The 12,157-nt window shown below is 43.4% G+C and overlaps 1 protein-coding gene across 1 annotated transcript in view; it reads left to right on the top strand.

Annotated features, from left to right (window-relative positions):
* The window catches only part of HYDIN (HYDIN axonemal central pair apparatus protein), a 402,907-nt gene that overhangs the window by 265,439 nt on the left and 125,311 nt on the right, over positions 1-12,157 (top strand). Inside the window, exons 38-41 of the mRNA XM_064273799.1 lie at positions 1,081-1,254; positions 5,242-5,415; positions 9,504-9,718; positions 11,155-11,292. Of these exons, the coding sequence (XP_064129869.1) occupies positions 1,081-1,254; positions 5,242-5,415; positions 9,504-9,718; positions 11,155-11,292 (701 nt within the window). The remainder of the gene's footprint in view (positions 1-1,080; positions 1,255-5,241; positions 5,416-9,503; positions 9,719-11,154; positions 11,293-12,157) is intronic.

Below are 12,157 nucleotides of genomic sequence, written 5' to 3'. Positions count from 1 at the left end.
TGGGCTCTCCCAGATCGAGCCCCAGACATCCTACAGAGAAGAGGCACACCGTGATACTAAGGATGGAAAAAACTAGAAACCACCTAAATGCCCATCAGTAGGGAGCTAGTTAAATTATGAGAAATCCATAGAATGAAATAATTTAGCAGTTATTAATAAAGAACAAGCTAGATGTGTTTTCAAGTGAATAGGAAGATGTTCAAGTCATATTACATGAAAAATCAAGTTGCAGAACAAAATTTAGAGTATAATCCCAGTTGCATTATTAAAACATTGTGCATGTGTTTGGAGTGACCATATATATTTTGTTACGTACATGCATATATAGAGACAGTACACAGCAGCTTGCTCTTTCCCACCATAGACAGCCTTTCAGGCCAACACTTGGTCATCTAAACGAGGGATCAGCATGCTGTTTTCTGTTAAGAGGCCAGACCGTAAGTATTTTAAGTTTTGCGGGCCATGCAGTCTCTGCTACAACTACTCAGCTCTGCCTTTGTAATATGAAAGCAGCCATAGATAATGCATAGACAATGGTTGTGGACCAATAAAGCTTTATTTACGAAAACAAGCAGCAGGACAGATTTCCCTCTGGGCTGTAGTTTGCCAACATCTGATTTAAATCATTATTTTAATAGCTATTAAAAAAAAACCCACAACAAAACGTTGTGGGGTTTTTTTAGTAGCTATTAAAATAAAATAGCTACTACAGTATTTTAATTCCAAAATATAAATATGCCATCATTTATTTAACCATTTTGTCACTACACTCCTGAACTAAGCGTCTCCACACAAATGGCCTTTCTATTTTCAACAAGAGAGATTTCCCAAAAAATGGAATTAGAATCAGAGTATCTGTATTTTCAATTTTAGTAGCCGTGGACAAATTATTAGCCAAAAGGGCACTCTCATACACTACAGGGAGTGTGGACCACTGCAACATTTGCAGCAGATCACATTTGTCATTTTATAACAACAGTGTTTAAAAAGAAAATGTCTTTCCCGTTTCCATCAGAATCCGTGTAAGTTCTGGGTATGTACACATACATGCATATGCACATGTATGTTTTTAATTTGCAGCTGACCAGATACAGAGCATCGACAGCCACTCCATGGAGGAGGTTGGAGAAGTAGAAGACAACCCAGTGAGCAAGGCCATCGCCCGCCACCTGGGCATTGACATTTCTGCAGAAGGCCGCCTGGCCAAGAGCCGGAAGGGCATCGCTATTATTGTCCACGGGACACCCTTCTCAGGTAATGGACAACCCTGGGGGTAGGTAAAGACCAGGGATGCCATGTCTCCTCCAGAAGCTCCCTGACTTCCAGAATAACAACATCAGCTTCGTGAGCAGGAGAGATACTAGCAATTTCATTTGAGAAACAGCATAACAGAGTGTTTACAAGCATGTACCCTAGAGTCCAGCAACCCCATGTCAGTCCTCGCACCAGCTCTGTGCCTTTAGGGAGGTTCCTTAAATTCTCTGTGCTCCCTTTCCTTCATTGTAAAGTATTAGCAGTATATAGTGTAGACATGAGAATTAAATGAGAGCATTCCTATCGAATGTTTAGCCTAGTACTTACAAAAAAAACCAAACCCAGTGCCGTTGAGTCGATTCCGACTCATAGCGACCCTATAGGGCAGGGTGGAACTGCCCCATAGGGTTTCCAAGGAGTGTCTGGCGGATTTGAACTGCCGACCCTTTGGTTAGCAGCCATATCACTTAACCGCTACGCCACCAGGGTTTCCAGCCTAGTACTTGGCACATGATAAATACTCAAAAAGCTGTTGTCATTATTATCATTATTACGATGATGATGATAATTAATTGTCATTGTTAATTATAACCATATCTGGAATTTGAAATCCATTGGAAAAAAACAAAACCTCTAATCACATTCCACTCAGTAGTCTGAAGGAATGTGTTGCTAACAGTAAACCAAGCAAGAAGTGAACCATTCTTTAACAAAAGAGTCCCTTATTGCCTCCGAAAGTTACACACAGCAACTTCACCCTAAACCCAGAAGGGGCAAAGTCACCTACAATGAACAAGATCTTAAGCTTACATATTGGCTTACAGTTTACAAAACTCCTTCCATCCATTTCTCTGTTTAAACCTCACAATCACCCGGTGAAGAAAGTTTGATAGTCCCCACCTCAGGAAGTTAAAGTTGAGAGAAATCTGAGGACATTTCCCAAAGCTAGTAAGTGGCAGAGTGAAAGGGCCTGCAATTTTCTTAGCTCCAGCTTACTCAAAGGACTATGAAATCTTTTTCTGACTTGTCTTAGTTATCTAGTGCTGCTATAACAGAAATACCACAAGTGGTTGGCTTCAACAAATGAATTTATTCTGTCACAGTTTAGGAACCTAGAAATCTGAATTCAGGGTGCCAGCTCCAGGGGAAGGCTTCCTGTCTCTGATGGCTCTAGGGGAAAGTCTTTGTCATCAATCTTGCCGTGGTCTAGGAACTTCTCAGTGCAGGGACCCTGAGTCCAAAGTTCCTGGCACTTCTTGCTTGGTAATAATGAGGTCCCCATGATCAGGCTGAGTAAGGGTGAGTAAGGGTGTTGCATCCCGCCCTAATCCTCTTTAATGTAACCTAATCTTGCCTCATTAACCACAGGCAGAGATCAGGATTTATAACACATAGGAAAATTACATCAGATCACAAAATGGAGGACAATGGCACAATACTGGGAATCATGGCCTAGCCAAGTTGACACAGATTTTGGGGGGACACAGTTCAATTCCTGACATGAGCCAATTACTGTCACTCCTACTGAAAACATTTTTGGAGCATTTTCTATGTTCGAATCACTGTGAGAGGCCCTAGGAATCTTTAAATATGTGACAATTCATGACTTCCTCCCTTGAACCCACAGTCTGAGGAACCGTAGACCAGAACCTAAAAGATATAAGGCCAGATTTTGGGGGAACAGGTGGAAATCAAACAAGGCAAGTAAGGATGTGATTTTAAATGCCTTAAAGACCCCACCGCAGAAACCCTGGTGGTGTAATGGTTAAGTGCTACAGCTGCTAACCAAGAGGTCGGCAGTGCATATCTGCCAGGCACTCCTTGGAAACTCTATGGGGCAGTTCTACTCTGTCCTATAGGGTCACTATGAGTCGGAATCAACTCGACAGCAGTGGGTTTGGTTTTTGGTTTCAAGACCCCGCCACCCCCAGGAGCTCATGGCCATTTCTGCATTGCAGCATGAGGTATGCTGAGCAAACAATAACGGATCAGCAGAAATTTAAGACAGCAGGCATGTTCACCCTGAAAGTGTCCTTGACCTGGAAGGAGCCACTAAGCCCCATTCTAGGGTAGAGTTCACCCGCTTTCATCTGCAGATAAAAAGCTTACACAGAGTAGCCAACCATGGCACATAGACTACAGCAAAGACAGTTTTCAAAGAATATTCACAGAGAACAGTTTGGCAGTTTGTATCAAAATCAGACTGTACAGAGTAGGTGATTTGCTCCTTTTGGCTTTATGTTAAAGTTGGCACATATAATTTTTGGAGGCAATAAACAACTGTCTTGTTTAAAATTGATGTACCAAAGGATCATCCTCAAACTGTTAAACTGATGACCTCAGAGATACAGGGTTAGAAAAAAGGGAAGAATCTCATTTTTAATGTGTACATATCTGAATTTTTTTGAACTTGTATTCCTTTAATAATTTAAAAGCATTAAAATGTTAGAGAAAAATCCAAGGCATTAAATTAAAGATGGAGAAAATATACATATGCAAACCTTTTGACCTGGCAATGTTACTTCTAAAATTTTATCTTAGGAAAATAATTAATGATGCAGACAAAGATTAACTGTGAAAATGTTCACTGAAGCATTGCTTACCATCACAAAAAATTGGGAGCAATTGAAGTATTCAATATGGCAGAGTGGTTAAATAAACCATAGTACATTCAGAAAGTGAATTATATCACCATTAAAACCAGCATCACAGAAGTATATTGAATGAGCATAAAAGTGTTCATGATATATTGTTTTAAGTGAGGAAAATGCCATCCTGATGGTTTAAAACCTGCATGAGTTTCCTATCAGTGCTATAACAAATTGCCACAAACTTAGTAGCTTAAAGCAACACAGACTTATTCTCTTACATTTCTGGAGATCAGAAATCTAAAGTAAGTTGGCAGGGCTCAGTTTCTTCTGGAGGCGCTAGAGAGAATCTGTTTCCTTGTCTTTTCTAGCTTCTGTTGTTGTAGTTAGGTTCCAACAAGTCGATTTCAACTTCTGGTGATGCCATGTGACAGAGTAGAACTGCCCCATAGGGTTTTCTAGGGTTTTAGGAACAGATTGCCAAGTCTTTCTCCCGTGAAGCTGCTGGGTGGAATCAAACTGTCAATCTTTCTGTTAGCATTTGTGCGCTTAACCACGAGACTGCCTATTCGCTGGCTTGTGGCCCCTCCTCCATCTTTAAAGATATCAGCACAGCATCTCCCAATCTTTCTCCCTCTGCTTTCATCATCACATCACCTTTTCTGGCTCTGACCCTCCTGCCTCCCTCTTGTAAGGACCCCTGTGCTTATATCGGGCCCGCCGAAGAATCCAGAATAACCTTCCCATCTCAAGATCCTTAAGCTGATCATATCTACAAAGTCCCTTTATGTAAGATAACACTCACAGGTTCTGGGGATTAGGACATGGACATCGTTGGGTTGGGGAGCCATTATTTAGCTGACCATACAACCCATTTCTTTTTTGTAAAAAAGAAATATAAATAAAATACTCACATATGCATTCTCAAAAACCACATGCTAAAGTAATGTCTCTGGTGAGTGGATTGTGGATCTGTTTATCTTTTCTCTTGTCTCTTATTTCTGAATTTTCTGCTTTTTTTGTAATGAGCAAGTATTTTGAAATGAGAAAAAAAATCAAGTTATTTTTAAGACCAAAAAGCCTTCACCTTAGAGATAGTAAGAGAGACTGTATTTTGAAGATCATCTGGTAGACTTACTTTTTAAACTGAAAAGAAAACCAAGAGAGGATATGGGTCACCACAGCATACCCCACACAGTGATAGGATTAGGACCAGCATCTGGGGTCCTGACTCCTGGCTCTGGTCTTCCTTCTCTTTCCCACCACCACCTCTGCTGCATGTGAGACTTGGAGGCAGAGCAGCTGGAGAGATCACTTTGCAGCAACCTCTATTCTAGAAACTCCTGTCTAGGACTCAGAGTGAGCAAACATGAAATTTAACCCTTTGACTTTTCTCTAGGAAAGTCTGCCACCGCTATCAGCCTGGCCAAGTACTACAGTGCAGCCTGCTTGAGCATTGACTCCATCGTGCTAGAAGCCATCTCCGACGGGAACAACATCCCAGGCATCCGCGCCCGTGAGCTCTGCATCAAGGCCGCCATTGAGCAGTCCATAAAGGAAGGAGAGGAGTCTGGTAAGAGCCCATTTTCTCTTTCTGTGGTCCGTTGGCTGGCACCCCACTGATAACGCCCATCTTTTCTCTTCCTTCTGCTGAGCTGTTCCCTACAGCCCCATTGAAGGTTTATTTATAGCATGGTGCCAACTCAGTAGCCCAGATAATTCTCTTCACCAAGCATATATAGCCCTCCTGCCCTGCCCGAGGTAGGCATGCACGTGGTACTATCAGGAATAAAGCATTGAGTAAGATGTGGTCCACACCTCTGGAGGGCCAACATCCTCAAGGGGCTGGGGGAGCAGACATGTGCTCCTTCAGAAAGAGAAAAACAAATGTTGCAACAGAAGTATCAGATTCTGTGAAAAAGAGCAACTATGGGATGGAAGAGTTCCAACAAGGGTGATTTGTGGAAGTTTTCATGGAAATATTGCATTTACATGGACTTTGAAGGAGCAAGAGAATGTTGATCGGCAAAGATGGGAACAAGGACATCCCAGACTAAGAAAGCAGGGAAACTGACAGTAAACTAGGAATGGGAAGGCAGATAAAAACCAATCATAGTTGTGTTTGGGTTTTATTTTGTAAGAAAAGAGGCCTTGGGGCAGTTTTCACATTATGGAAGAAATGGTCAGAGTCACAGTAGAAAAGTAGCTTTTGTTATGTCTCATAAAGGAAGCAATAGCGACACTAAAGATAAATGGATGGTGCCAGCTGACCCGGTGTTCACCTGCATGGTGGGGACTTGAAGGAGTGGGAGGCAGTAAGATGGCCATGCCAACATTTGTAGCCACAGACACCAGAAGGAGAGTAGCATTAGTTACCAGGATAGAGAACACTGTAGGAAGAGAAAGTTTGCTGGAGAGGAAAGTGAACTGAAGCTTTGACACTCTGTACTAGTGAGGACTGGTGTGGTCTACCTGCCAGAGGTTGAGAAACTTGGCTCCATGCATTCATCTGAGCACCTCCAGGGCAGGAGACAGCTACTCAGGAGGAAAATAGATCGACTACAAAGCAGAGCACCTGCACAGAGCTGAATCATTTTTATTATTTTTCTCATAGTCCTTAGCAACCAAAAACCAAACCCAGTGTCATCAAGTTGATTCCGACTCATAGTGACCCTACAGGACAGAGTAGAACTGCCCCATAGAGTTTCCAAGGAGCGCCTGGTGGATTCAACCTGCTGACCCTCTGGTTAGCAGCCTTAGCACTTAACCACTACGCCACCGGGGTTTCCCATAGTCCTTAAAAAAATTAATTTTTTTTTTTAAGTCCTTAGCACTGGTTAATATGCTATTTACTTATTTTATTGCCTATCTCCCCCAACTAGAAGGTATTTTATTGCCTATCTCCCCCAACTAGAAAGTAAGCTTCAGAGGGCAGGGATTTGTGTTAGTTTTACACACATAATCAAGATTTAGAAAAACATATTGAATCAATAAATGAATATACTTGAAGACTGCTGAAAGCTCAAGTAGAAAGCCCTGAGAAGACAACACTATATTGAACAGTTCATGGGGTCACTGGTGATACTAGAGCCCTTCCAGTGGAGAGGTTAGGTCCAAACTTACACAGTCTGTATTAAAGTTTCTAGAAGTGGTAAGTCTACGCCTGCATATCCCATGTTGTAGCCACTAGCCACGTAGGGCTACTGAGCACCTAAAATATGGTTAGGCTGAATTGAGATGCACTGCAAGTATACAATCCACATTAGATTATAAAGATGTAGTAGGAATACAAGACTACAAAATTAACATCATATATAATGATTTTTATATGTTGTTTTCATGGTAGAATAATAGCATTTTAGATATATTGGATTAAATAAAATATATTATTAAAATTAGCTTTTACTCTTTTAATGTGCCTACTAGAAAATTTTAAATTACATACATGTGTTTATTGGACAGGGCTGGTCTAGACCACTGTTCAGAGAAATTTGGTAGTGAAGTAAAGAGAAGAGATAAAGTGATATCTTGAAAGCAATGAAGGGTCAAATGAAAACTTTCATTAGGGGTGTATCTGGAAGACCTTTTTTTTAAAGATATGGAGGAATGATGCCATTGCCGTGAGCAGAGGAAGGTTAGAGACACATGGAGACCGTAGAAGAGATTATACAGTAACCGGGGAAGGCCTGGTAGGGGCCAGGGAGGTGAACAGGTATCAGTGTGGCAGGAGGCCAGGAGCAGTCTTTATCAAGGCAAGATTCAAAAAAAAAAAAAAGACAACCCCATTGCCTCTGGGTCAATTCTGACTCATAGCAACCCTGTAGGACAGAGTAGAACTGCCCCCATAGGTTTTCCAAGGCTGTCATCTTTACAGACACAGATTGCCACATCTTTCTCCTGCAGAGCAGCTTGTGGGTTCAAACCGCTGACCTCTTAGTTGGCACCCCTTAACTACTGTGCCACCGGGGCTCCACTACAAGGCCAGATTACTGGTGTAAATGATTCCAAAGGAGGTGGGACAGAGCCTGGAGGGATCTGGGGTGACAAGGCATGGAATCAATTCCAGAATTGGGGCAGACACTATGGAGTCCTTGTATCTAAATGGGCTCCTGGGGGAGGAGTGGAGGAAGCATATGAAAAGACAAAGAGAGTTGAGAGTAAGTTACAGCAACAGCTCTCAAGGGAATTCTGGTGGCTTATTTGCTGAAATGGTTGTCAAGGAGTCATGAGTATGAATGAGTCTCCCTGAGAGCTAGAGAAATGTGGGAGCTGCCTGGCAAACAACTCCATCACCCCATCTTGCCAGTAGTGCACCCTGTTCTCCTTCAGGAATGCAAGCCCTATCTCAGAGGAGTCGGAGTCCCAGAGGACAGGATAAGACAGGACTTGACTTGGTGGGGGCGGGGTTGAGGGCTAGGGGATGGCAGGAGTTTATCATAAAAGTCAAAGGCACTTTAACGAACACCAAGGACACAAGGTAATTATGAGCCCAAGAGACAGAAAGGGCCACATAAACCAGAGACTACATCAGCCTGAGACCAGAAGAACTAGATGGTGCCCGGCTACAACCGATGATGGCCCTGAGAGGGAACACAACAGAGAACCCCTGAGGGAACAGGAGAGCAGTGGGATGCAGAACCCAAATTCTTGTAAAAAGACCAGACTTAGTGGTCTGACTGAGACTAGAAGGACTCCAGAGGTCATGGTCCCCAGACCTTCTGTTAGCCCAAGACAGGAACCATTCCCAAAGCCAACTCTTCAGACAGGGATTAGACTGGACTATGGGATAGAAAATGATACTGGTGAAGAGTGAGTTTCTTGGATCAAGTAGACACATGAGACTATGTGGGCAGCTCCTGTCTGGAAAAGAGATGAGAGGGCAGAGGGGGTCAGAAGCTGGCTGAATGGACATGAAAATAGAGAGTGGAGGGAAGGAGTGTGCTGTCTCATTAGAGGGAGAGCAACTAGGAGTGTATAGCAAGGTGTATATAAGTTTTTGTATGAGAGACTGACTTGGTTTGTAAACTTTCACTTAAAGCACAATAAAAATTAAGAAAAAAGGCACTCTAACAAGGGTTTTTTCTGAAGTCTGTCATGAAAACCCCTTTAAATAATTACATCAACCATTGATTCTGAAAGGGGACTTCTGCATGGGGAGGAGTGCTGAGGGGTGGCAATATGGCTGGCAGGGGGGCCAAGAGGTGTAGAGAAGAAATTTATCCTGAAGCTGTGTCTGCTACCAGGCACGCTGTTCTGACTTAGTTTGGGGGCTCTGCTGAGGAAGCAGAGAATGCCTCCCCAAGACACTGCCTAGAGCCACAAATGGTCAGGTATGAGGTTTCCAAGGCCAGGCTGTAATATGCCAGCAGTTTCAGAAATCGTTACTCTCTGGGCTGGAAGATAAAGTGGACACACATTAACCTGGGATCTACTGGGCAGATGAGGCGTGAAGAGCCCTGGGCCCTGAGTCAGGCTCCCACTGACCCATCATCTAATCTTGGTGGGCAATGCCTTTGCTCCCTGCCCAGCTCTGCTGGCTGCAGATAGAGATGGCTTCGTATTCCCTAATAGAACCACACTTGGTGTCAGCATCCCATCCCCACTGTTATTTCCTTATCATCCAAAGATGATGTTTAATAAAAACTCATCCTCTCCTTATAGCCCAGGAGACTACTTTGAACCCAAACATCACAGGACAAATACGACTGAGCAACGAGGCCTTGGGCAAGTTCACTTCAGAATCCACTCTGGCAACTCCCGAAACGAAACCTGGAAAGAATTTGCGTGGGAGTGTACTGATCGGCAAAAACAAGGCGGAGAGCCATGGCTCTGGGTCTCAGAAGCAGCATCATCTGCACCCATCTGAAACACCACAGGTACAATTCAGGGTCCTCAGGAAGGAAGGTGGGGACTCTTCCTTCTTCCCAGTATCTGGCAGCGAGGTCGGAGCACTTCATTCCTATGGTGCCCTCTCGGGGAAGGCGTGCTACTGACCCTGCATCATCATAACTAGTTCAGCAGGTGTTCAGCCCTGGACCCCAGTGCCCCAACTACTCCATGCAAAGTGGCTGAACGGAGCTGGAGAAAAACACTCAGCTCTCCTCATAGCCTCAATTTAAACCTAAGACCACCAATCTCAATCTCAAGTGGACCCTGCAATCTGCCCTGGCTTAGAGGCATCTCAAAGTTTGTATGTCCAAAAAGTGGCTCATGCTTACACGCACACACACACACACACACACAACCCAACCTGTTCTTCCCTTGGTAATAGCCTCATTATTTTCTTAGTTGCTCAAGTTACCCTAGGACCTGTCCTTGATGCCTAGCTTTCTCTCTCATCCCATCCCAAGTCCTATTGGCTCTACTTCCAGAATACACCCAGGATCAGCCGCTTCTCCCCATTTGCACCACCGCCATCCTCATCCCTGCTGCCATTGCCATTGCTTTGATCACAGCAATACCTTTCTAACTGGTCTTCTTTCTTCCATTCTTGTTGCCTCACGCAGGAGGTAGAGGAGTCTTTTAAAAATAAAAATCAGATCATTTGTCCGCATGAAACCTACCAGTGACTTCCTATAAGTCTTGGAATAAAATCTATTCTTTGCCATGGCCTACAAGGCGCTGCATATTCTGGCCCTGACTCTATTCGACTCTAAGCCTGACCCTCTCCCTCCTTCCTCTTTCAGTTCCAGCTACAGTGGCCCCCTGTGTGTTCCTCCAGATGCCTCCAAGTACACTCATATTGAGGGAACTTGCTCTCCACTCTCTGAAAGGCTCTTCCCTCAATCTTAGCTCATCCTTTCACATTACCCGGGTAATGTGACCACCCTCTCTGAAGAGCCATCCCCCAACTCTGTCATTGCTCCTCATTCCCTTACCCAGTCTATTTTTTCCCTAGAACTTTTTACTATCAGAAATTATAGCACTGATTTGTATATTAATGTGCCCTTCTTCTTTCCGTCCCCCCATTAGCATGTGAGCACCACACAGGTAACAGCATCATCAGCCTTGTCTGTTGTTGAATCCCTAGAATCTGGAGGGATATCTGGTGCATTGGAGGTGCTCAGTAAATATCTGTTGAATGAATAAACAAATATGTGCAGTTAGTGTATATGTATAAAGCACTTTCCACAAAATTCCCGTTTGATGCATACACCAATTTTTAAAGAAGATAGGTATTATAATCCCCATTTTACAGATGAGGCCCAGAGAGGCTATATGATTTTCTGGAGGTCACATGGCTTATAGGTGTGTAGGATTTGTTGAGATGCAAAGCTAGATTCTGACCCTTGATCCTTCTCCCTCTCCACAGATTTCCTCCAGCCCTCAACCCTTCGGGCCCACCCAGCGCCGGCTCAGTGTCAGTGTCAGCATCGGAGGCGAGACTGGGCTGATGAGCTGTGTGCTCCCTGAGGAGCTACTTGTGCAGATCCTGGCCGAGCGAATACAGGTGCATCCACTCCCCCATATATGAAGTTTCTTGCAGGGCTTGACATACTCACACACTATCCCCTTGAGTGAACTGAGATTCTAGGCCATAGATAGCCCACTCCAAGCAGCTCAGAGCCCAGGAGCCGTGGAGAGGAAAGATGGGGTTTTCCATCTTCAGTGGTCATTTATGTACTTACCCTTTTGACAACTCTTGTCAGTCCTGACTCTGGCCCAGGCTGCACCTGAAGCCATTCATCTTCTTACAGGACCAGAGAGCAGAAGGTTGTACATATGAAAATAGAGTCATGGTACAGCCCTACAGTGGTACGTTAGAAATTATAATGAAATTACCATTAAAAATTATCATTTAGACCTATGTTTATTGTTGAAGAAATATTTTCCGAGTATTTTATTAAGTGGAAAAAGCAAATTATGAATCGTATGTAAAGCACAATTGCATTTCTAGAATGTTTTTAAATGTATTATACATACATTGTAAAAAGTACACATTAATTGAGGTTATCTTTGGGTAGCAGGATTACAAATTTCTAGTCTTTATACATTTCTGAATTATTTTTACAATGACATTGCTTTTACAGTCAGAAATACAATAATGCTGTTTCCAGTTTTAGTTTTTTTAATTTTGTCTTTTTAAATACATGCTATACAATTAACCCCTATGTGTGTCAGTTTGTCATACTGTGGGGGCTCGTGTGTTGCTGTGATGCTGGAAGCTATGCCACCCATACCAGCAGGGTCACCCATGGCAGACAGGTTTCAGCTGAGCTTCCAGACTAAGACTAGGAAGAAGGACCTGGCGGTCTACTTCTGAGAAGAATTAGCCAGTGAAAACTTTATGAATAGCAGCAGAACAGTGTCTGATA

This window comes from Loxodonta africana, chromosome 21, assembly GCF_030014295.1.
Source record: "Loxodonta africana isolate mLoxAfr1 chromosome 21, mLoxAfr1.hap2, whole genome shotgun sequence".
Lineage (NCBI taxonomy): Eukaryota > Metazoa > Chordata > Mammalia > Proboscidea > Elephantidae > Loxodonta > Loxodonta africana.
This window is presented reverse-complemented; position numbering and strand designations above follow the sequence as displayed.